Below are 26707 nucleotides of genomic sequence, written 5' to 3' on the forward strand. Positions count from 1 at the left end.
CTCATGGACTCTTATTGTAAATAAGACCGTAATTAATGTTATAACAATTATACAATAATTTAATTTAATTTTTAAAAATAAAATATATTCCGCCATCTACTGGTTGTCTACCTAAATAAAATTTGGTTAGCTACGAAGTAAACATAATAACAAATAAACAAAGATAACCTTAATATCCTTAAATTGTTATGAGTAAGAGAGATGATTTTGAATGACCTCGACAAAGCATCGACGGATGTCAAGCATCAATCCCGATCGGTCAGAGTAATTTTAAACATCCTGTAATTACGTTAAGGACGGAATGAAAACATCTCGCGTCCTCTAATACACAAAATTCACAGCGAGAATATACCGCATCCAACAAAAGTTTGTACGAAACTCACCCGATTACTTTTTATTTTCAAATCAAAATTGTTGGACAAACTTCCATCGTTAGTACTGTAGATGTTTTGGCTATTTATTGAATCTTCCATCTTCGTCTGACGATCATGAACCACCTGTCGTTTTCCTTTTTCGTCTGATCGCGGGGCCACTTTTTCTCTCTCAACAGCAAACGACGACGACGTCCAATAAGATGACGGCTCAGTCGCGTTCAGCCGGCAAAGCAGTGCGCATCTCACGTCGTGTCGAACCCGTTCATTTCGTTTTCGAGAGGAAAATTTTTATTCTAGCGCGTTTTTCTAATAGTGTATGATACAACTTTTGATTAAGTTACATTTTAATAAGATTTTCTTTGTAACTTGGCACGATTTCGGTGTGAAATCGACATTAAATTCCTTCATTTCCAATTATGTGATGTAAACTCGACCTAAAATGGCGGACTCATATTACCAGGTGAGTATGTAATTATGTTGTTTACGTTTAAGTATTTTTCATTTATATGTATATTTTATTCGTTAATTATTATTTAAGAGAATGTATTATGATTTTCTTTAATAAAATCGCACGATTTAATTTTTTTTTATTACGCTTGTCATTTATGGGAAAGAGGTTATGTTTCATGTCATGACAGGTTCGCCTGTTGCATATTTTCAACATATTAATCCTTATTGAGGTGTTTTAACCTTCCAATACACGCACGCGGACTATCAGTCCGTGCAAATTAAACTTCTAATCTAACATTCTAATAAATATTAATTTTTGTGAAATGTGTATACAAAACAGGTAAATAGAAGCCTGTTTAGCTGCGCATCTGAAGACGCACGGTTAAATCCGAAACTTTCTAGTGTTAATTGTTTTCAGGTTTAGCCATCTTAAGAGACGTACGGCTAAACCCGAATGTTTCTAGGTCTAGTGTTAGTTCTATTTTTACTTGTTATTTAGCTTTAGATTGTTGAATATTTTTATTGAACTAAAAGTAGAACTAATACTAAGTCTAGTGTTGAAAATTTGAAAAGAATCATCCCTTTCAACACTAATAGAACAACAAGTCAGATTGTTGGATTGTCAGATAATGATTTTGTTCTCAAATCACAGTTTGGTTACTTTTGGTGAAGTTAAGAGTAGCTGTCTTGGCCCTTTATTGTTCAATATTTATAATAAAAACAAATTTGATGTTACTGATAGCTAGTGCTTAATATATTCATCTCTTCATTGTTCTAGATTTTCCCAATTCACTTCAATTATCGCGTTGTTGTTGAGAGGCTGCTACATGTTTTATCATGTTGCATCACCGTCCTTTATTAGCAGTTGAAATGCATACTGATTAGTTGGATGAAAATCGTATGATTCTATCTTCACAAAGTCTGCAGTGAGGTGTTTTAAGAGACACAGTGATCTTCCTGTAGGTTGATTTTAGGGGAATGCCAAGTGAAATCCAGAGTCATTCGTTTTTTTTTTTTTTTTTACAGTATGGTGTGTGATATACAGGTCCTACGGCCTGACTGCCATAGCTTGGAAGTGTGTTGCTGGGGTGTGTTGCTACAAGCATTTGAAATTTAGTAGACCATTTAAAAAGAAACAGCTTTATTGAATTAGTTGCTCAAAATGTCCACCCAGTTGCTGTATACATCGTATAGCTCTTAGAATTGAAGTGGTAGCTCTGCTAACAGTCTCAGGATTAGCACGAATAGTTTCTGCGGCATTTTCGGCTCTTCCAATCCACCGGTTTGTGTAATTTTGATTAAGAAATTCTGTTACTTGTCGACCAAAGTGTGGAACATCATCGAGTAATATTGGAAGATCATTTTCAATGAAACATAAATAACGAATGGCCGTGAAACGTTCTTCAATTATAACCGGACCAATGAGGCGGTCATCAATAATGCCACGCCAAACATTCACCGAAAATTTATCTCGAAAATGGTATTCTCGAGTTTGTCGTGGATTTTCAAGTCCCCAACAATGTGAATTCCTGGTGTTATTGATGCCGTTTCGGGTGAATGAGGCTTCATCATTAAACAATATTATCCGACAAATCCTTTGATTTCTCAGTATCCAGCGACTAAATTCAAGTCTTGAAGCGTAGTCGGCAGGTTTTAAAGCTTGTACTGGTAAGATGTAGTACGGGTACAAACCGAAATTGTGTAAAGTTCTCTATACTCTCATCCGGCCTACGTTAATTGTGTTGGCTATTCTTCGGACACTAGTAGAAGGTTGAGCATCAATCGTATTAACTAAGTATTGCTTCTTCTTGAGCAAGTTCCTGTTAAACGTGTGGGACGTTCAGAAATAGCTGTAAGAAACTTGCCTGTTTCTCTTAAACATCGATAGACATTGCTAAAAACAGTTCTACAAGGCATTCTATGAGTGGGAAATCGTCGACGATATTCATCAACTGCCCCTCGTCTGTTTCCATTACACAATCCATAAACAAAGTGAATGTCGGCGTATTCTTCATTCGAAAAAGTAAACATACTTTTAAGAGTATTTTAATGTAACACACAAATTATCATTCACAGCCACCTGAACTTTTTAATAATAACAAAATTAACAGCTTGTAGCACAGTTACAATACCGTTTTGGGTGTATGTTCATTAGACATTTTTGACTTGTAATCACCCCAGCAACACACTCCCAAGCTATGGCAGTCACGTCGTGGGACACCTGTATGCCATACTGCAAAAGACATATAGTATATGTCTTTTTAGCCTGGGTTTTACTTTTCGAGCGGATAATGGGGTGGAGGCTCATATTATGCAGAGAGTTAGAAAGGTAAGCAGATTATTTGAGCTGGGGGGAAAGGATATTTGGAAAACATTTGTGTAGAAGGAAAGTGATGTTTGTAAGGAGTATGATAATGCATGAAGCGGAAAGATCGGGTTGGAAGGAACACAAGATAGTGGAGGAGATTGTGGAGAGGTATTGGTGTTGAGCACGGAGACTCCGGAATATATAATGAGAGAGGAGTTTAAACTAGAGAAGATGAAGGTTGAAGCAGGTAGAAGGGCGATAAAGTACAAGAATGGGCTGGAGCAACTTTAAGATTTTGAGAGAGCGTTAGAGGGAGGTTAAGACTGAGGTTGGGGGGTATTATATTAGAGTAAGGGAATACAAAGAAGGGGGAGGAAAGGAAGAGTTAGAGTATAGAGATAGAAATGTGGAAAAATTGTGCTTAGGTAGAAAAGGGAAGATACATAGTAATAAGTATAAAGTCTTAATGGCTGAGAAATTTCAGGAATACTTGATGGAGGAAAGTGCACGGGATTAAAAAATGTACGATTGCAAGATTTATTAATGATTAAGTTTATATAAACATACTATTTGGCTGGCTTTTTCCACTCCCAATTTGGTGCGCACATTGGAGTAGACGAACCCAAATGTTGAGAAGACAAACAGCCCAAAAAAGTTGTTTTAAAGTTGGGAGAAGATTCTCAATGTCAGGAACGTAGTCTTTTTTGCAGTAATATTGGATATAACAATTTTTGCCATGGTTTTTGAATGAAGCTCATTCAGTATTTGCGTTCATATCCATGTTTATAGCTTCGTCTTTCTCTTCCATAAATAATTTATATTTTGTTTTAGTTACTTCTAAAATATATACAATAAATGGTAAAGCCCAAATGTCTGTTTGTAGCGTTTCTGATAAACTTGTATTTGAGGCATTGATAATTCCAATTCTTCCCCAAATGCACTTTTCAATTCCTTCCACACTTTTACAGCATGAGATAGAGACGCGCTTTTTTTTTGCAATTTGTCACTCGGATATTGACTTTAAGATATTTAAGTAATCTTCAGAAGATCGTTTGAGACCAATATTAGATACTTTTTGGTATATTATACGATCAATTTCCTTTTGATTTTCTTTACGTGCTTTTAACAGATTTTCCTATTGACTTACATATATTTGCAGACAATTCACCATACTTCTACACCTTACATCGCTTTATAGGACTAGAACTTTTCCATCGACTTGCATATAACATGTTCTTCAAGGTTATTTCAAGGTCTTTGCAAAGCAAATTTAAAAAGAATTAATAGTAGTGCTGGTGTTACCTCTAGTTTTAGTTGTTATTCAGTGTTAGATTTTGTATATTTTTATTGAACTAAAACTGGAACCAACGCAAGACCTAGAACTAGAAATATTCGGGTTTAGCCATCTTAAGTGACGCAAGGCTAAACACAAATGTTTCTAGTTCTTGGTATAGTGTTAGTTCTAGTACTAGTGTTACCTCTACTTTTAGTTGTTATTTAGCGTTAGATTATTGTATATTTTTATTGAACTATAACTAGAACTAACTAACAGTAAAGTTTCGGATTTAGCTGTGCGTCTGCAGAAGATATTCTATATAAATTCAGATAATAAATTTTAAGATTAATCACTTCTAAGTATGATTGTGTACTGGAAAGTTAATGATTAAGTTGAGTTGATACGAAATATTTCTGTTGACATTGTACCAACTTTTGGTGATTTAGCTTGTTGAAAACAATGTATTTTTGTACACCTATTCAAGGTTAATCTATTTGTGTGATCAAATTTAGCCGAGCAATGTCTTCATTACTTAAAGTTCTCATTATATCTGCCCTTCCCAACTATATATTTGTATATTGATAAGATAATAATTTTTTTTATTGTAACAAGCGTGAATGTTTTTAAATGCTACCACGATTTGTAACGAATCGTTTTATTTCCATCTTTATATTTATTTTCGAAGTAAATGTTTTAGTAATTCACGTTTTAAGTATAGTAATGTTATTTTATTCCGAAGTGTATTATAAATAAATCCGATTTAATCCCGAATAAATAGTCTCTTTTGAAACTTTTTATTTAACGTAGTACATAAACACTACATTTCGATATGTACTTTGTGATGATAATCTTGTTTGCGTTGATATCAACCACAAAAAATCGAATTATATCTTTGTATTAAATTTTCAATCTATCATTATGTAAATTCAAATAGAACTATGAAACTTAAATCTTTTTTTTCTTTTCGTATTTTTATCTAAACCTCTTTATTTTTTTTTTAATTTATGGAAAATTTCCTATTTTATACAGGGTGAGTTATTAGTATCTCGGCAGTCGATAAAACAATGTGTTATACAAAAGTTGTTTGACTCAACACTTTCTATGTAAAGTTATTTTCGTTTATGTAGGGTATAACCTCGTTATCATTTTCATTAGATTTTTTGACATTGTATTAGAAGACAACCGTATTAGAAGGCACATAACCTTTATTTTTTACACAGTCTGGCCAAAATGATCTCCAGCACGTTTGATGCAGTCATTTATAGAAAATTTCTTCCATGCATCTATAACTGTTAATTTTATCATTCATTAATTGATCTAAAATGTATCTAAATGTTTGCTTTACATAATAGGTCTTAAAGGTTGCAATAATTCCTCGGTCCAGTGGTTGTATCAAGAAAGTGGTATTTGGCGGGTATTTAGCCAAATACCTAATAATTCAACATTTGGCTGCTCTATATGTGGATGACCAGGTGCTTGCCTATAATCAACAAAATCTTAAATTCAAGGCGTTTATCATTCATATAGCGCCGAATTTCTGGAACAAAATATTTGAGAAAGCATGCATTAAAAGTTTCAGTGGTCATCTAAGCTTTTTCATTAGCTGTCCAATAAACTGGTAAAGTGTCTAAATTTATACATTTCATAGACCGTGGTGTTAGAACTCTATTTGCAAGTAAGGGTTGTAATATCCGATCTCGTGACGCATTAGAGCAAAATAAAAAAGTTACGTGGTATTTGGTTGCTTTAAACCCACTGCCTGTTTTCATTGGGGATTTAGCTATGTATATTTTGCTTGTCATACGTTTTCAGAAAAGATCTATTTCATTTGTATTCCATACCTGATGTAAAGTGTACCACCATTTTCAATTATCTTAGCTAATTCTGCAGGAAATTCTTTAAATGCCAAATCATCTCCAATTTCACCCTTAATCTTTATACATTGCACCAAACTCATACATACAGAAAATTCAAATTTGGTTCTGTTTTGGACTAACGTTTGTGGTTCCACTTCTTTAATCTGGTTGTAGATGGATATTCTTAGATTGCGATTTAGCTTGTTTGCATGTGCACGAAATTTTAGTAAGAAAATTCTTCTAAGTTAAAATTTCTTGAACCGCGTTAAATCAAATTCGCGAAAAAACAGTACACCTTGATTTATGTACTTAATGGAGACCAATGCTTATACGTAAAGTGAAAAAGTACGAGAAATATTTTGTATTAGTGCAGGCTTTAAAACAAGAATTAAAGGATGTAAAGACAAAATAAACTTTTATTTTAGAAATATAACCAAAAATATGCACAATAAAAATTAATTTTAAGACTAATCCTAATTGATGGTATAGATTTTGCGTGGAAATAGCTGTCCTGAGTTCGTTGTGTTGCGGTTTTTTTCGTTTCTTTGTAGATTTCTTTATAACAAGCATAAGCATTCGATAGGTTTACATTAACTGTTGAACTTCTTTCAAAGTTACTATCATGTTATTCAAAATGGGACATTACTTTCTCGAGGTGTTCAAACACTTGTAGAAGTATACGTTATTACCTCCACTGTTGACTTGTTGCGTTTCAACATTTAACAGATCTTTGTTGTCACAGATCTATTATGCGAAGCAAGGAGATCTATCTAGCTCTTTTGCCATTTCTACAATCTTGCCCATTATTATGGTTGATTGTGTTCATCCCTGGACATAACTTTTTCCAAGCTTTCTGTATTGTTGTTTCCTTAATATGTTCCAAGCATGTCGCACTATTTTAATATAATCTAAAATGTGGAAACCCTTTCAAAAGTTCCTAAGATCTCGCGGCCTCTGCTTTTTTCTTTATCTATTGCTGCTTATACATCGGCAAAAAGTTCGTTTTAAATAATTTAATTTAAAGGTGGCTATTATTCTCTGATCCATATGTTGAAGTATAGAAGTGGTATTGTTCATTTAATGTTTGAGGGAGACCAAGGGCGTTGTCTATTAATAGTAAAATCTTAAATGGAATCTTCTTGCAATACGCAGTAACCTCAGGTACAAAACAGTTTTTAAACTAGTCTTGAAAAATAACTGCAGTTACCCATGCTTTCTTGTTAGATCTCCAGTGACCAGGAAGACTAAACTTATCATAGTTTTTCCGGCTTCTAGGGTTTTCGCTCTGGTAAATTAACATTGGTTTCAAGTTTATAGTGCCTGAGGAGTTGTTGCCCAATAAGAGTGTTAGTCTGTCTATTGCTGCTTTGTAACCTGGCGTAGACTGTTCTTGCAGACATTTTCTTCCAAAATAAACCTGCCTCATCAACGTTAAAAATCTGATCACGAGTACCTTCCTCTCTTATACTTTTTTTTAGGTCTTCAACAAATTTGGTTGCACTTTCAGTGTCTTCAGCAGCTGCTTTCCCTTGCACTTCGATGTTATGTAAATTTGACCTCTTCTTAAACTTTCGAAACCATCCATGATTAGCAACAAATGTGATATATGCCGTTGTTTCCTCTTTCTTGGCTTTTAAATCATTAAACAAACTTTTAGAACATTAATTTGTATAATTGACTTAGGCCAAATTAATCGATTTATGATTTTTCTTCTTACCATCCATTGCAAACTTTGTTAAAACCGTTATAAAAACACTCTTAAATACTATACTGTGTGTATCACTTTTAACATCACAACGTTAAGGGGACTTCCCCGAATTCGTTTACTTGTTTGTACAACTATAGCGCCATCTATTGGAAACCGTTCGTACTAAGTCGTACAAGGAAGTACGTAAGTGCGAAAGTCTCAGGTGTTTTTTAAATGAGTCGCCCTGTATATTTTATCATACTATGAATACAACTGACATACTTAACATAATTTAAATGGACCTTGATGAAATGAAAAGCCATTTGAAAAATGTCCAAGTTTGTATGAACATCCCCTGTTGTATGTATCTAATATCTTTGGATGTAACTATTATGTGACGTACTTTATAGGCAAAATTGGCAGAAATGTCATTTTTACATACTTTTAAAAGTATCCTGCAACAGACATATTTTGGAAAAAATAATTATATATCTGTTAATATAACTGTTAACGCGACATATTATACGGTTGCATAAACAAATTTAGTTGTATTCATAATATGATAAAATAAACAGTAAGTTCCATTTAAACAAATTTACGTACTCTCCATCACGTCTAAATACAACACTCTGTATGAATGAAAATAAAGAAGTGAGTCAAACAACTTTTCTATAACACAGTTATTTCTTTCTCAAACGATTTAGTAACTATAAACCGCTGGGATACTAATCATCACCCTGTATATGAATGTTGATCCCACCACTTCATCTTCTTGATTTCGAACCGTTGGACGCGCCCCTCTTGCTTGCGTCGACTCGTTCTCTTCCATGGTCATCCTTCCTTGCAGTCTTTACCTCGGATCGAAGCGATTCGCAACTCTTTTGCGATGGCAAATATTCGACCGTGAATTAATACGCGTTTTATTTATTTATTAAAATAATTTTTTGCGATTCGTTTTCCTTAATAATCGTGATTATTATTTATGTGAAGTGCAATAAATTAATAAATTAAAAAAAATGTATTATACAAAAAGGTAAAAATACCAACATTCTTTGCGTTTTTATGGTTTCTTTTAAACTAATCTTCGTTGGTGAAATAGAAAACCAATTCGAAGACAATTAATCGTTTCCATTAACGTGCTAATGCTTCAATCGCCGTTAAGTTCGTTTTCAATTATACTTCTGATAAATAAAACAGATGGGGATTGAGCGTTATCTTAATTTCGCGCAGTTTCAATTTATCAATCCTCCACCGGTGAGCAATTTCTTTTTGTACCGTCGTCGTGTGTGCACTTATAATCCAAGAATCGGTTTCCTTTCGCTTCTGGTTAATATAGTGGATCGTCGAAAACGCTACGGGAGTGCTTTGAAATCCCGCATTGAAACGACGTTTACGGGTTAGAAAGTGTCACGAACGTTATGGGGTTTCTAATAATTCGTCTCCGGTAGTTTTCTCGATATTGATGATTTATTAATTAATTTATTTAATCATGATGAACTGTATTAGTATCAGTAAAAGTGTCACGACTTATGATATTTACAACGAATATGAGGTAATTGTTTTTTTAATCTATCTTATAGAATATTATCATAAGATTATATAGATTAGTGATATGATTCAATAAGAATTTTATTACAAAATTCTTAAATCGAACTAGTTTTATTTTTTTTTATTAAATGAGTCATAGGAAACAACCCGTGAGTACGTTAAAAATAAGAATTCAATGAAGTGTTAGACATAAATATTTTTCTGCTTTCACATTAATTTGTTTACGAAAACAAGTAAACATTTTTAATTTAGATTTAAAATGAAGTTTTAATTTCTTTTAAAACTTGTAGTATTTTGTTCAAACTCCGTCTAAATCACGTCCGAGAATTCTAAATTAGTACTATGACAATTTTTCGATGTTCGGAAAGCGAAAAATTGCTTAATGAGAGATTTAAGTTTCGTGGAAGATAATCTCAAAATGATTATGATACCATAAAATTTATCAAAAGAAAAATTCCGTAATCTAGCTGTTTTAATTTTGAAGTAATCGTAATGAATTGAATTTTGTTTATTAACCTATCATCGCTCATTTTTTCTTATGCTAACATAAATATATCAACAATTTTAAAATATTCTGCATAAAAATTATAAAAACAGTTTCAGTCTTTATTGAGGCAAAACTTAACTTTGCATTTTTCGCAAAAAGTAAAAAAAATTCCTGTGGTATGTACAACATTGTAGGTCCCTCCATTCCGATAGATGATTTCGAACTTCCTCAGTTGGAATTTTGGATTACCTTTTCTCCACAGAAGTTACGCCATATTTCAAATACAATATTTTCCACTTTATCCTGTGATTTACCATGTGTGTTGAAACGGTTGTTATCAAATTATTGTTTTTCAACTCTAATTATTTAAGTAGTTGGCAATAAAGAATTCGATACGTTCGAATTGTTCCAAAAGGTAGTATCTCACTAATCCAGTTATCAAAAAGAAATTTCCATTGAGTGCCCTAGTAGCTTCTGGTAGCTGGTAAATGTACATAGAATTGACATAAAAATACATACAACAACAGAAGTACTTATTTCTTCTGCTGAAATGCAGATTTGACTTTCAAGTCTTTGTTGGGTTGCATACATATCTGTTTCAAAAGTAAATAATTGCTGATCCATTTGAGTCATAACATCAGGAAGTGTTGTTACCTTTGAATTTTGTCACATCCCTGGAACTTTTAAAATGTTTCTTCTAATAGCAACTTGTTTTGGCCTTTTCTTTTAGTTGTTTTCATCTTCCTTGAGGAGCAGATGCTAGATTTCATACGGTATCTTTATTATTCTGTTGACCTTTTGCGTGTACCAATGTAGAGAACAAATCATTTTCCATGTCCGCTCAATATCTGTTTCCTTAATAATATCAACGTCAATGTCGTCTTCATTTTCACTAATGATATTAAATTCATCAAAATTATATCATATTCACTTTCGTATTAACTCACTATTAAAAAAGCATAAAAGCACATAACAAATCACATCACAAAAATACTCTTACCTACTAGCACGAATAGTTCCAGATATGACAAAAGACTTACAAACATCAAAGATTGGCTGATTCATTATAACAAATACATCTTCAATGATATCAAGAAGAAGAAGAACTTACCTTGTGGTTGAAATTTTTTCAAAGCCACGGTGCTTACGCTGCATGTGTAAAAGCGAATGTGCCAAATATGAGAAAATTTTCGTCACACTTGAATTTTTTTTGTTAGGATGCCATATTTAAGACGTGGTGCGGTAAGGAGTTAATACTATGAAATCTTAATCCGTCGATGAAGTCGTAAGTTTTCAACATTCTCTTTCTGTGTTTGTTGCATACAAACTTGTAGTATTTTGATATACTGAACTTCTAAGCTTCAGTTATTCTTCGAGTTCGCGCTATATCCAAGATACGTAAAGTAGTTATTTGGCATGACTCCTGGAATATTGTATGATGATGTCATAAGTGGACTTAAAGTCGATGAACATATGGAATGTGTCGATGATGTGCTCTAAGCTGTTCCCCAAAATCTGGCCTAGAACAAATACTTGGTCCGACGTTGATCTATTTGGCCGGAATCCACTTTGGTACTCTCCTACAACCTTTTCCATTTAAATAACCAGTCTTTTATTGCTATGCATTGAAGAACAATACCACATTTAGACCCCCTAACCAAAAAAAACTGTCAAAACCTTTAATGACATAAAAATATGGCGGTAATCTTCGCCATGCTGTGCATAATGGATGATTGAACCATCGTTCCAATATCTGACATCACTACTTCTATTTAAGTAACTATTGAGTGTATAAGCGCAAAATATGGGATTTTTGCCACTTCTATAAGCATAGGTTCATCAAGTCTAGAAAGTAGAAAAATATTTCAGGAAATCTTCTTGCCAATTTACGCGGAATTTCAAATCAATCCAATTGTAATCTGAAAGTTCAAAATTCATAACGCAGGAGATTACAAAAATGACGTTGAAATGAAGGAAGTAATGAGTTACAATAATGTTTTCATTTTGTTGTGGTTTTTACCGCAGTAAAACAAATAGTGAATATGCGCTACCTAATGACTTGTTATGGAAATTGCTGAAATGAATGAAGGAACTGTATTGATGATTCAATATCACTGCAGTAACAAAATACTGCTTCTAGAGGTTAGCAAATGTTATTCATTAAATTATGATTAAGCCGAAAATTTTTAGTCTGTTGCATTAAATATGTTGGGAAAACATTTCAGTTAAGTAACATTAAATCTGAGCTCATTAAAACTGAAAGTGTTCTATTATGGTGTTTACCTTACAAAGGTTCTTCTTTATTCAGCTTTTCGAATTATCACCACATTGTTGCTTGTAATGGTTTGAAAAACAAGCTGTTAGATGTTATCTCAAGGAATATCTCATTGTTAGAATTTCGATTTTAATCAGACAGGTCCGTATAAAATCTTTTTACAGTGAAGGCATTCGATGTTTCGGTTGACCTGTTCGAGGTTTACACCATTAATCCTTATATTCATCCCTTATTATAAACTTTTGTCTTGTTTATGTGGCAAAAGTATCGCAAGTTTCGGTCAACCGATATTTTGGGTTTCTTGTCAATTGTGTTTAAATACCTTGGTTTCCTTTTTTTGTTTAATACAATATTTGTTTTAATAGTGCCTTAGTTTAGAATGTTTTATAATAATCTTGTAAACAAATGTATGATTATTTCAGCATATCTGTACGTCGTAAATGTACGGTGTTCAAATTCTTTATTAACCCACTGTATATGTCTAAATTTAAATTTTAAAATTTTGTGCATCGTTGGTGTCATGGATTGCTAGTTACGTATAATTGAGCTGTTTCGAAAGCGGCTGTTTTGAAATATATCGGCATGTATCTTATGATCTCTCGACGGTTTCCAATATAACTTTAAATTGTAAATTAAAGTTTCTCGGTTTGGTTCAGTCATTTTAGATGTAAATGTAGTGTATATTTTGACGTAGGTGTTAACCATTTATGATAATTATAGTATCAAGATAAAATACCGAATTTCATATTTACACTAAATTATGGGCGATTGTTATTAATCTTCAAGGTTAGCTGACAAACTTTTAAGTTTAAAATGTAATTTTTGGCGTTTGTTGATTTAAACCTAGTTCAATTTTCGAAGTTTAATTCTTCATTTTATATTTAAATTTGTCATAAACGCGAATTCGCAATTTAGTAAGGTTACATAGCAACCTCATATTTACAGCCTTCCCTTCCACCCCAAGTTAATGTATTCGTCAGATAGAATCGTGTTTAATTAACCCCACGCGACCAGTTAATAAGTTTCAAAATCGTTAAAAATGACAAGTTATAATTGTAATAATTAAAAACTGCTTCCAGTACTAACATTTTGATGGAGTATTTTGTATGTGTTAACGTAATCTGTGACTTAAATGAGGAACTTAAAGTAAAAACAAAATAATGCTTAAAATATGAGGCATAGACGAGTTGAGAAATGTAATATATAAGTTTGGTGGAACCCAATTGAAAACGAAAGATTTTTTAGACCTTGGCGCGAACAACGTTGTTTATGATCTAGGATCAAAAGAGCTCGTTTTATGTGTAACAAAACAAAAGGAAGGCGTAGTCTGGGCTGATCGATTTCCTTCTACGAAACGATCCCGAAACTCCTACACGACCGACCACAAGCCACATTTGTTTCGTCTCATAATAAATCCTTTATGTTAAGGCGACCATGTATTGTCTACTAGCGTGAACTTGGTTTATCTTAAATCTTTTACCGATAACATCGCAAATATTTTATTTTCTCGAAATCATCCCACACATTTACAGATTGTTTCAACGAAATGAAGACGTTAACGAAAATAGATACTTAACGATAGCGAATGAGTTACACCGTAAATCGAAGAAACGGGAACACGCAAACAAATTAAGTACTGTTTACATCTGCAAACGAAGTTACAACCGAGCGTTTGTGTCCGGTTTCAGACCGAAATGCTAAGGAGAATTTTAAAGGAGTGATGATTCATCGACGTCTCAAACCAGACGGCAACGACCTAAGCTCATTATTGATCCCCAGAGCACAAAGGTTTCCCTGTTTCGACTTATTCCAATGTACTCAGTTTAATCCTCAACATTTTGTAGAATTGGGGTTAATACGGTGGAAAACTAATTAGATTTTGATGTTTTAAATTAAATGACCAAGACTTTTTGGTATGAAACCGCAGTCGTTAAGTAATCATATTAAAATATAATAAAGTTTTGATTAGATTGTTTGTTTAGATTTAAAAAATTGATGTCAAGAGTATTTATCAAATAACAAAGATTTAACCAATGTAATTAATAATTTACGTGCATTAAACAAAACCAATGTTGTGAAGAAGCAATTGGAGGACAAGTATGTGGTTGTTCACAGCTATTTTAAATGCAATAAACTGAGAAGCATTACGAATTATGAAATCAGGCAAACCATTCCACATAATCGATTGTACAGTAAACAAGTTATGGGAGATTTCGGAGTTGTGAATCGAAATGTTATCCAACCCAACCTATTAGTTAAGCAAGTTTACTACCTGTGGATGTATTACACAGTTTTCAAGACATTAATAATTGCAATTGATGAGGCTAAGATTCTTTTACAAGGAAGGCTAAAGAAGGCGCAAATAAAATTATACTCATCTAGGCAAGCACGGTTTGAGAGCCTCCATGCTCTCAAAGCCATCAAAACAGTGTTGATTTCTATATCATAACAACAAATACACTTGGAAAAGAAAGAGTTGAATGAAGAGGTTGGTTTTATACCGGCTTGGTTAGCAATGAAGTGGCAGATAAACTGGAACTAACAGATAAGGGCTAAAGTAGTCGAATCATCGTGTTTCAAAGGCTGGTTGGAACACTTATCCGATATGTTACCTTATAATTGCCATTGTAGGGCATCAGGTCAAGATTGATTTGACAAATCATATGATAACAATTTTAATAATGCACTTGATAAATACATCAACGGCTGACTGCTAAGTTTTTGATAGCAAAAAACTGAACAGTACGAAAATAGTTAATGCAAATAAACAATACATGTTGTTAAATACTTGAAGTAGATATAAGTTTATAGGCTTTCACGGTCAGTATTATTAGAAATAAAACTATAGCTAGAAACTTCCTGGATATGCCGTACGTATATTAAAACAATTTGACGTTTTGGATGCCATGTTGCAACCTTCTTCAGAAAATATACATAGTCTAATTACTATTTGTTAAATATCGCAATGGTAGAGTCATATTCACGGGGAATCTTTAATTGAGTCCAATAAGATTTACCATGTTTGGCTAAACTCAATACTATGGAATTTGTTTATGTTATTCTTGAGGTATTAAATTTCTGCAACCCCTCTGATCATCTTCTGATAAGAGGCTGACAAGAATTTATGTTCTGTCAAAATATAATTTAGGAAGGCCTTTCTGGGTTGGAATGCTCTTCGAATGATTGGTCTGGTTTGAGTGTGACAACTTTTTACACTTCCACGACAGTCTGTAGACTCCTCACCATTTTAATAGACGAATTTGTTCTTTGCTTAGGTAATACTTTTCATACTTTGCTTATATTGCAATTCTTTGGTCGCGTAGATATTCGTTCTGTCACATCAGAAATGGTAGATCGTTGCTCATATCTTTCTCCGTGGTGAACTTAACCGTTTCCTCAAACAGCTCCATATCGAAATTGGTGAGTACTGGTAATAACGACGATCGTACGGCTGTGCCTTCATATTGATCGTAAAACTCTTGTCCAGTTTAAGCTCAATGATACGCAGCAAAACTGTGTTACTCCATGGTATCTTTTTCCAGCACTGTGGTAGAAAGTGCTTCCATGTCGAAGCTGGTTGGAAGTCGAAGAATCTTATGGATCTTGGGAAATGTTGCCTATTGTGCCTTTCCGAGTCGTTTTTCAAGATGGTATGTGCTTACAATTGATCGCAGTGGCACTTTTTTCGATTTAATTAACGCCTTCATCTTAGTAACTATTTAATCCGTGGGGTCAGTCTTAATTCGCCTGCAAGTGTCTGGATGTAGTAAAGCATCGATCTTAGCTCATATATATTTCTGCCCATCACCACGACGGCATTACCTTTGTCTGCTCTTTTATTAACATAAAGTTTTTCTTTTGCTAACTGTCAAGTTAGAGTCTGAACCACAAATTTCGAAGGTATTTGTAGTTTTAATGAAACTGGGATTGAATTAATTTTTTTTTGTAGAATGTAAACTCGACGCTTGCTTTTGCAATAAAGAACTGTTTATTTTAATTATTGGTGGTTATACAAAAGATAAATAAAAAATATATTGAAAGAAGACGTCATTTCTGATAAAACAAAATGTAAAGATTTTGTGATACTCTAGAAAATAGTTTCTTCATGCGAATAACAACCTAAGTTTACATTGTTTGGAGTTGTTTATAGGTGATGAGATTTCTTTTGCAATAATATACTGAGCGTATTTTGATTTACCTACATGGGTTGATGTCTTAATTGACAGGTTGTTGATGTCTTGGCATATAAAGTTCGAATGGGGAATAAACTTTTTTTGTTAAGATAGATTCCATAGGCAACAAAAATTTCAATCAAAAATATTTTTTCACATCAATCTTAAAACATTATATAAACTACTAATGCATTGAAAAAAATCCTAAACATACACGGATACCATTTTTGGAGCTTTTTACACTTTCATGATTTTAGCCTTACAACTGCTTGCGGACAATTATTAACCAAATACACAGTGTTATTGCGAATTTGATAAAATAATGTTCTTATATTGTTGACAGACATACGAAACAAGCGATAATATTTCCTTGAAATGCAAATAATAAACTCTCTATAACTCTTTTTCATACTTAGAAAGTGTCGTGGAATCTGTAATATTTTACTTTTTCGGATTGTTCCTGCAGATGTCAGCTTATAAGTGTGTTACAGATCAATCATCAACGGATAGCATTATCAAAGGTCATATCACTATATCAAAGGTCATTGTTGCCGGAGGAAGCAACAACAGATGGAACAACGATCTCACGATGTTTCTGTTGGGACTCAGATCTTCTCTCAAAGAGGATCTGGAAAGTTGTTCTGCTGAACTAGTTTGTGGTCAATCTCCTCACATTAATTTACATGTCTCTCTTGCGAATGTGCCTGTGCTTATCACTTTACGTGAAACAGTTTCAAATGTTAAACCAATTCCTACATCCTATCATTCGTCAAGAAAACTTGTTATTCATAAAGAACTTTTTCGTTCTGATTTTGTTCCTAGCTTCACATCATAGCTATAATTATTGCGTAACTTATACATATAAACCTGGTTTACAACCAGGTAGACCAACATAGATTTCCATACAACCTTACATAGATTTCCATATTGACACAATAGAAGGTTTTCACGTCTGCTAGAGCGTACACAATTAATCCGTATTTGTTGGGCTTGTTTGGAATGTACTGCAGACGATAATCAACTCTTCCTGTAAGGAGCTCCAATTTCTCAGCGACAGTAAGATATTCATTAAGTATGTAATGCATTGAAAAATGCTATCAAAAATTGCTTTTACAAGAGCAAGTTTATCTACAGAACTTCTCTGGGCTGTTTTTTTTTATATTATCAAAATGGCGGCATTGCAATAAAATCGTAAAGTGGCTTTATTTCCACCGTGTTTGTTTCGTTTTTTGTGTTGACTGTCTTTTTTGGCTAATATGGTATTGGATTTTCTTTATTTTTTGCCCCAACTTTTACTTCTGGTAATTGAATGATCATATTCTCTAATCTTGTTCTGATGCTCTTTCCTTGGTTCATTGAACCATTTTGATCCATCCTTAGTTAGCAGAAACCATAGGTTTTATCAACTTGAGTGTTGTCGTCGTCCGTACCCTCACCACTGGTTTCTTTGCCAAAACGTTCTCCAATACAAGTAACCATGTCAATATCTATGACTTCATCTTCTGAACACACTCATTTCAATATGCACTTGTAATGCAACATGTATACCTACAAAGTAGATAGTGTTCTACATAATTTTCACCAGCTAACTAAATTACATAATACTAGGAGTAACTAGGTACGTATAAATTGGTTTCGAAAGTGTTGCAACTTGTAGAAGCAGATAATACTGTTTGAATTTTGGCAGGTTTAGTTTTTGATGTTTTATTTATATAAACACCAACGCTGTTATGCTCTATCTCTATAGACTAGCTATAGTTTATACATTTATGTTGATTTTAAATATCTAGAAAATTTCACAACGTATTGTAGAATCTCTGCAATCATATTTCTAACTTGCTTTTTTAGAAGCATTTATGATCTGACCTTGAAAATTTGATATGATGTTGTAGAGGTTACAACTTCAAAATAATTGATTGTTTGAAAACATGATTTCAAAAACGAAGATTATGACAGTATCCTTATGGAAAGAGCATGTATATAGACAGATAGCGTTGTCAGAAAGAGATTGTAGTTTATTCGAATCAGAGATCTTTCTAAAGTTAAATAAAGCCAGTTAGGTAACATAACATTTATCACAAGAACATATCGTATCGTTAATAATTTCAATGGTACCAATTTCTTCCACTTGAAGTTACATAATTTTCAAAAATTTCCTCTGAAGACCAGCAGATACGGAAAGGATATATAAAGGCATGTAATCAGATGGGTTATTGATTATTTCAAAATACTTGTAAAGAGTTATAATATTTAATAAATAAAGAATTAATTCCTATTTTACTAATTCAATTAAACTATGACTCAAATTATTGTTTTGTAAGGATTTTATTAAAAGTCTAAAAATACATTGTTTAATAACTGCTATCTACCTATTTTGATAGCTTATCTGTTTTTGCAATTAGGAAGTTCCATAATTAAAAAAAAAAACATCGAATATTAAGTTGCGATATCAATACATCAGTACAAAATTACAATTCATTAATCGCCTTAATCTGATATTATTAAAATTTTAAAAATATAAAATATTTACTTGATTAGATCATCAAAATAAGTTTATAAAGTTTAATTATTTTAATGAAAACTTGATTGGAATGCAATAAAAGAAATGCGAATGGGATTTTTGGCAGGTTACCTCAAGAGCCTTCTGGTTTTTCGTTGACTCAGCCTTAAACGCCAAAAACCGGTCGAGCTTATTAAAAAAAACCTCAAAAATCTTGGCAGCGACGATGCAATTCTCTGCGGACGTTTAAAAGCAATACGCGATTTTCGCTCCAAAGGTCGTAAATCCACAAAGTTTACGATCCTTGTGACTCAAAAAGCTCAAAAGTCGAAAACTTTTCGAAACGGAATCTTTACCAGTTTTCGTTCTACCGTTGCGGTTTGCGTTTCGTTTCGATTCACGAAATCATTTTCTAATCGGACCTTTACGTGTCACTTTTATTGGGAAAGCTGTGCTCGTAATTAACGGTTACTTAGAAAGTATTTAGATTGAAGCATTAAGCGAAGGATACTTTCGTTTCAATATACAATATTTATAGAAAAATTCATTTTATTCTTTTCTCTAGATAAATCGTTGTAACGTAGATTTTTATTTCGATTTGTTTTGTAGCATGATCATTTTTTCGTTCGCTTTTTATCCTGGTTTATTTTGGAATAAACTTAAACATTGTATGATACGAGTGTTTTAAATAGTGATAAACGAAGAGGAAGTCGTTGCGGAATGCTTGTTTTGAAGAAATCTGGCATTCAAACTGATGCCTGCATCAGACCGTTTGGTTCGATACAACAGGAAGCTTATTTGGTAAGAAAAAATGATCAAATGCTATAAATTTTTGCTTGATATCTATTAAAATTTAGATTGTAGCGTTTTAAAACTTAATTAATGTCAACACAACTGGTGTTTTCTTCTTTTTTTTGGTCGGTATGACATCACTTTTAAGCTTTAGCTTTTAATTCAATCCGTTATCGGAACGTTATCGCTCGATCTACACACAACGAATCGGTTTAATTTAATTTGATTTACGATCTTGTTGCAGATCCAATTTCAGATACTACCGTTCCGTTTTATGTAATACTCGAAATTCCCGGTTCTCGTTCGCGTAACTCTCGGGTAATACAGGAATTAACTTCCTGAGTATGACGGGGAATTCGCGAGATATGAAAGAGCCGCGTAAATTGTCTTCGCCATTCTACTCCAAACAACAACTCACCGTTATCTGGACACCAACTGTCGTAGTTGATCTGGGACAAAATTTCTGGGTTACCTTTTGTGTTAAGTTCCAAAACGGTCTTTCGGTATTTGCCGGTTATTATAAGGTACCGGTTCTTATCGTATACACGTTTTTGTTCACAATGTGGATATTGTTTCGATTTCACTTGCCGCAGAAATAGACGTCATGGGAGTTTTGGCGTATAATAAAACTTGTTTGTGTTCTGATGGTATTGTTTCATACGTTTACGTATATGGTTAATTTCAAGGTCTAAAATTAAACCAACGTTGAAAAACGAAATTATTTTGATGTACATTTTTTCTAATACATTAAAACCTCGATATAATGGGCCTCGTTAGAACGGATTTCGAATATAGTGGACACAATATTTGTAAATCATACTATCAAAAATTATTATCAAACTGTAAGATTAATAACTGGCGTGCTTTTCCTTCGGTAGTATGTGGGGTTGGTAATTTACATATCACGTCCTCTAGGTTGAAATCATAGGTTTCTGTAGAATCATGAATAAACTTATTCGATGCACTTCTACGTAGGTATTTTATTTTACTTTGTTCGATATCTATAACTTCTGCAACAAAGTAACTAACTGTCTTCTAGCCTTCTACCTTCATCAACACATAGTCACCTTTGTTTATCTAGCTAGCTGCTCTTTATCTCTTAGAATTATATCATCCCAACTTTCACCTTCGCTGGAAGTGGATTTATAATGTAATTTAATTTTTCACAGTTCTCTTCTTCTTTAGCTTCATTATCTAGTTTGTCACTTTTTTCATACTGCTTGTGTTTTTCATAGCCAATATAGCCTCCTTTTCTGAGGTGTCTGTCAGTATTCTCGATTTTCCTCTCGGCCGTCCTCCTAATTTTTTTCGTGTGTTCTTTGCTTCTAGCATTTCCGGTGTAATAGGTGTGCGACTGCGAGATTCAATGAAACATTGAAAGGCTGCATTTGAAGAAGCAAAGAATGTACTGGGGGTTGCGGAGGATTTGCTAGGAACATCAACAGTTTGTTTGGAGGATCGCCTTCAGTAGAAACTGTATTAAAACCATCCACAACTAATTGCTCCTCAGCTTCAGGGAGTTCAACGTGTGCAACAACAGCTCATATGGTCATATGTAACGAATATGACCGTATGAGCTCATGTTCCTCAAATATATTTTCGTTAACTCTATACCCTGAATCCTTGTATTGTATTAGATATGGTAAATGACTTAGGAAATGCTATTTCTACAAGCTCTTCGACTGTCGATTTCAAATGCTGCATGAAATTCTCGAGAAACTGAAGAAAAAGTTGTTCATTAGACCAACCTGATTGATTTGCAGCCCCAATTGCACCTCGGGGAATAGCAGATGTGTGATATTTTGTGATATTTTGGCCCCTTTCACCACTTGTCATCTGACCTACTTGCTTTATCCCTTTAGGGCCAGATTTTCGGTGGAACGTGTACGGTGATCATACCTGTTTCACCGCAGTTCCAGATTCTTTGTGGTCGAAAAGTGTCACGCGATAATACGGCTTTATAATTATTAAATAATGTCATGATGTTTGTTCTATTAAACTACGTGCCCTTGCTGAATTTGTAGCTTCCGGTATTCTTAGTGTTAAGTCTTGGTGTCTTTTAACAAACTGTCGTAACCACCCTTTTCCTGTCGTCCTATCGGTAACCCATGAATCGTGAAACTTCTTATTTGCTGCTGGAATTGAAAGGCAAAACATCTCACTTCTCGGTTTGTCAACCCATAATACAAACGAGCAGCAGTGTGTAAATAATTTTTGAATGTATTCTCTTCTACTGTGAATTGTTGAGTACTTAATTAAAGTAGTTTTTGACACGTTGTAACGTTTAGTTGCCTTACGTATAGAGATTTCTTGGTGTAAGCACATTTTGGCGACGCTGGTTAAATTTGGGATATTCACAGGCGCTCTTTTCTGTTGCAATACTTATTCTAAACTATGAAAACCACACTAACGCACTTTATTGTCCTACCTGTTAAGATCAGACAGCAGAGACTCGATCTCAACTACACCTACACACTAATACATCAATATACCCACAAATTGCTGTTTTATATTAAGTGACCCAAGGTACAGATCGGTCCAAGGTACAACACCTTCCCCTACATTTAACTATAAATGTTAGCACTCATAGATAGAATCCAACTCAGGTTATTCCTCAAGTTGCTCTAGAGATAAATTCGGGGTATTCCCCGAGTAGTCTACACGATGTGTAAATCAAGGATGGTAGTTCTAGTTTTAATTATTATTCAGCTAGATTGTTGTATATTTTTATTGAACTGAAAGCAAAATAAACACTAGAACTAGAAGTAATTAGTTTTAGTTGTTATTTAGCGTTAGATAGTTATATATTTTTCATTAAACTAAAGCTAGAACTAACACAATTTTTCATATAACGAACTTTTGGCTATAACAGCCACTCTCTCTCTTCCCCGTTTTAATCCGTTATATCGAGATTTTGCCGTACATACATTGAAAATTATTCTTTTCTAAAGATACTTTTTAGTTCATGGACACGAGTTATGATTCTATAGGAGTGGAACCATCTTCAGCGGTGCATCGCATCGGGGTCGCTGTTTAATTATGATTGCGCCTCGCCCTCGTCTGTTAGACTATTGTTTGTGCCGTCCAATTTCACTTTAAGGTCACGTGTGAGCAACTAGCAAAGAAAATCGAATGGAAATCGCGGAGATAAAAAAATCTTTCTTCATCGAATTCAACTTGATGTTTACTTGGCACGATTTCTTAACGTAAACTGTAAACAAACAGTTAAGGATGGAAGGTCTAGTGGTTTGAAGCGGAAAAGTGAAGTTGTTTGAAACAGATATCCTGTTTTTAACGATGTTTTTTGTATCTGTTTTTGGTGCGATTACCGTTTGAAGAAGAAAGTGTGTGTTTGAGTTTTTTGTTGCATTGTTTGTTTGTTTGTTCGGGGAATGTATAGGAACTTTGAATTGGAATCCCGAATGCACTCCCACGGATCGAGCAATTGTGGTGGAAAGGGGAAAATTTGCAAACAATCACCAAAGAGAAGGAGACGACCTCAGTGTAGTGCACAAGAGGCTAGTTCAATCGACAGGTGTGACACAGATTCTTGCGATCCTAATGAGGTGCATACATATACCCTTCATAGAAGGTGTTTTATTGTGAAAACTAGAAATCCTTTATAAAAGAAAATAGTTTCTAGGTCGAACGTTGTCAAAAAAAGTTTAGTATGCCAATAAAGTACAGTTAAAAGCGCGTTTTTAATGATTAACATCGCCACATGTTTACAACTAGATTTTCGTATACATAATAAGAAAGTTGGACGTGGCCTAGTATTAATTAAATGTGTGACCGGTTGTAAACTATGTATAAATGTTAATTACTTTTTTCTCGACTCGAGAATTGTGGGAAAATAAAACTTGAACAAGGCTTTTTTTGTGAGATACTCCTCTCGTTTGGAAACGAAAAGAAATGGGACACAATTTTTCCGACAAACGTTTTTGTTGCGCATTTTATTTGAGTTAAAATTAAAATTTACAGGTGAACCCATTGTTTATGCTCTTAAAGAAAATATTTAACGGTGAGAAAACAATTTAGCAAATTTCGAAGTGTGAAGCAACGTTCTAGATAAATGGGTTTAAAGCACGATACTGCTACAAATCAGTTAAAGGGCAATCTGTCAATAAATTAACCGTTTATAGAGAACCCCGTATCGCTACTTTATCTATATCGTGAACCTGGCTTTTTCCCTCGAGATCTAGCTATATTCGTGATCTACACGAATTCCAGGGATAACTTCTCGTTACTGGACACTTGAGATCAAGAATTACCCATTGTTATGAATGATGAAAAGTTATACACCCTTATACGGAGGAAAAATGTTCGATTTCAACTTTTATTGCTATAATTTACATATAGGCTTTACCTAATTAATGAGCGGGAATAAACGATTTACTGTTCTACAAAAAAACCTATAATTTCACTTTAATGAGCTTCTATAGTGGGGAAAAAATTACACCCTGTATAACTTTTTTCCTGCAGTTCGACCAATCTCGTGGTAATGTTAGTCGTGCAAATTGTCACGCTACAGTGTAACTCGCCGGTTGCCAATTAGTCGATCATCGTTGGCAAAGGTCAAGACATGTTCGGCGATTGGTTTTCCTTTTTTTCCTTAAGCGCAAGGTCGTCATCGACATGACCAAGTTCTTCTCGAAAAGGATCGAAACGATTTTCTCTATAATAATAATAATTTATTTAAAATTCCTCGCCTCACATTTACCTTCAACCTCACTTGTATTCTATTCATGTCTCATCTAGAAACAATTAAAACCAATTAACATAAATTAATCCTCTTTGTCTTCTTTGTTATTCTATTACTTCGAGTTGCATCTGTATTTTAACTACTCTCTCGATGCTAGAAATAGATGTCGCCATCATCGCTAAACTGCGTATAAATAGATCGACTAACGGCTTCCAATCCTTAAACAGCTTTTCCAAGAAATATTGTTAATATTCTCTTCGCGTTCCCACTTCTAACGAAACAAAAACGAGGGTGAATATTATTATGTCATGAAATGAGCTGCATCCTCTTTAGGATAATTGCACAATTTGATGTGCCAACTAAACCCGATGCGGTAATTTTGATTCTAGTTCTTAATCGGTTACATCCGAGACTTCAAAACTGTTTTGTACCTAAATATAACATATAATTTAAGTCAAGCCATATAGTAAAGTTAATTATATTTTCAGGGTGATTACATCCGGCACCCTGTCCTCTACGATTTGTCCCATAAGTACGGACTCCAAACTGAAAATCTTTCCGACGCAATGAAACTGGAAGAGCTTCGAGAGATTATCAAACGGGAGATCCGAAAGGAGTTGAAGATCAAAGAGGGGGCCGAAAAATTACGTGAAGTATCAACAGATAGAAAATCCGTAAATCACGTAAACACAATTGTTAAAAGATCAAATTTAAAGTTGACTGAACTTAAAAATGAGCTTAGCGAATTGGAGTCGCAGATTATTTTGACCCAGGGCCAAACCACACCGTCAACACCACCCACTAATGGAGGTAAGAGAATTTTAAAAATTACTTAACTGTACTCTAAAAATAGACATAGATGGGCATCGTTTCAAATTAACCATTTTTTTTTTGTAAACGTTCTTTGTCGTGAAACTCCGAAGCTATTAGAGACGACGTACCGTGTGCGTTTGTTGTTCGACAGGTTGAGCCAACCACATACTCGCGCATAACCAAAGCATTCCCTTGTACCGTTAACCCACAAGACTCATGAATCGATTTTTCATAGAAGCGAATGCGAATATTATCTTGAACAGGACATATGGGATAACGGTAGAAAATCAAGTTCTAAACATCTGTGTATTATAAAAAAGAAAATAAAAAAATGATTATAAATGAATAATGGAATATTTATAAACTATTTAAAAGGAATTATTTTTTTGGACATGGACCCAATCAAATCTGACATTAAGAAACCTGTTGCTCAATTGAAAGTAGTATCATCTATCAAATTTTAATAATAACCAATGTTTTTTTTTAATCATATGGCATAAAATTTTAACAAATTTTGTTGTCTCACAAAAATTAGGTTCATAATTTTTGATTATCGCCTTCTTTGAGAAGAAATGCCATGTTGATTTATATTTTCAGTGGCATATACATTTTTAAATAATTCGTAAATATAAGATCAAGTTAATTTCATTTGATTTGAAGTATAATCAGTATTATGTGTATCAATCTTTTATTGATTGACTGAACTTTTAAAACTGCCCTCTCGATCTCCAAACATAGTCGTAACTCCACATCATTGCACAAACCGTTGTATTGAGGTGCGTCTTTAATCGAGAATGTCCGGTAAAGATTTCCATTGAAATCTTGTTACTAACTCGATCAAATTCCAAAGTTTTCTTGATTTTAAACGCTGAGATGTCGATAAATTTCTTTACGTGTCTCATACCAGAGGTAATTGGAATCTAAAGTAGATCGAGTCTGCCAATTGTAGATTCTTGTCGACGAGCGGTGATTTAGAATCATCCGCTTATTATTAACTAAAGAAAATTATTTTAAACATTTTTAAATACTGTACCAAATGCTTTAGAATCCAAAGTCTTTAGCATACTACCTTACAAATACTGTTTAATAAACTAACGTCTAATTCAGATTCACCGAACTATATTAACCCATTTATGGCCAATGTTGTGTTGGCACACCACTGGTTTTTTCCCACTTTCCGTTTACCACATGTGTATTTTGTCTGAAAATAAAGTTCTAGTAGACAGGTGTTGCTATTATATTGGAGCACTTAGTTTCTGCCATTTCATTGCAATGTATTGTTGAATTTTGAAACAGTGAAATAAACAGTGCCATGAATAAAATGGATATTTACGTAAATCAAAATGAAACGGAGACGACTCTAGAAAGCTTAGGGTAAACTTTCTAAATGTCTTAATTCTAAACTATATTCTTAGTTTTTCTTGTTTCTACTGAAATCGGTAATTTTTCTTGTTTCTACTGAAATAG

The 26707-nt window shown here is 33.7% G+C and overlaps 1 protein-coding gene across 7 annotated transcripts in view; it reads left to right on the forward strand.

The window, feature by feature from the left end:
• The first annotated feature begins 589 nt into the window (after positions 1 to 589).
• LOC111426272 (serine/threonine-protein kinase N) overlaps positions 590 to 26707 on the forward strand; it is a 44039-nt gene continuing 17921 nt past the window's right edge. For 2 of the 7 annotated variants that reach the window (XM_023060747.2, XM_071194500.1), the window contains exons 1-2: positions 19626 to 19734; positions 24916 to 25237. In XM_023060747.2, the coding sequence (XP_022916515.2) occupies positions 19654 to 19734; positions 24916 to 25237 (403 nt within the window). In that variant the 5' untranslated portion in view covers positions 19626 to 19653. Of the gene's footprint in view, positions 835 to 8811; positions 8985 to 9026; positions 9504 to 19542; positions 19735 to 24915; positions 25238 to 26707 lie in introns of those variants that run through there. The other 5 variants (XM_023060756.2, XM_071194499.1, XM_023060738.2 and 2 more) reach the window with 5 other exon arrangements.

This window comes from Onthophagus taurus, chromosome 2 (assembly GCF_036711975.1).
Source record: "Onthophagus taurus isolate NC chromosome 2, IU_Otau_3.0, whole genome shotgun sequence".
NCBI classification, from domain to species: domain Eukaryota; kingdom Metazoa; phylum Arthropoda; class Insecta; order Coleoptera; family Scarabaeidae; genus Onthophagus; species Onthophagus taurus.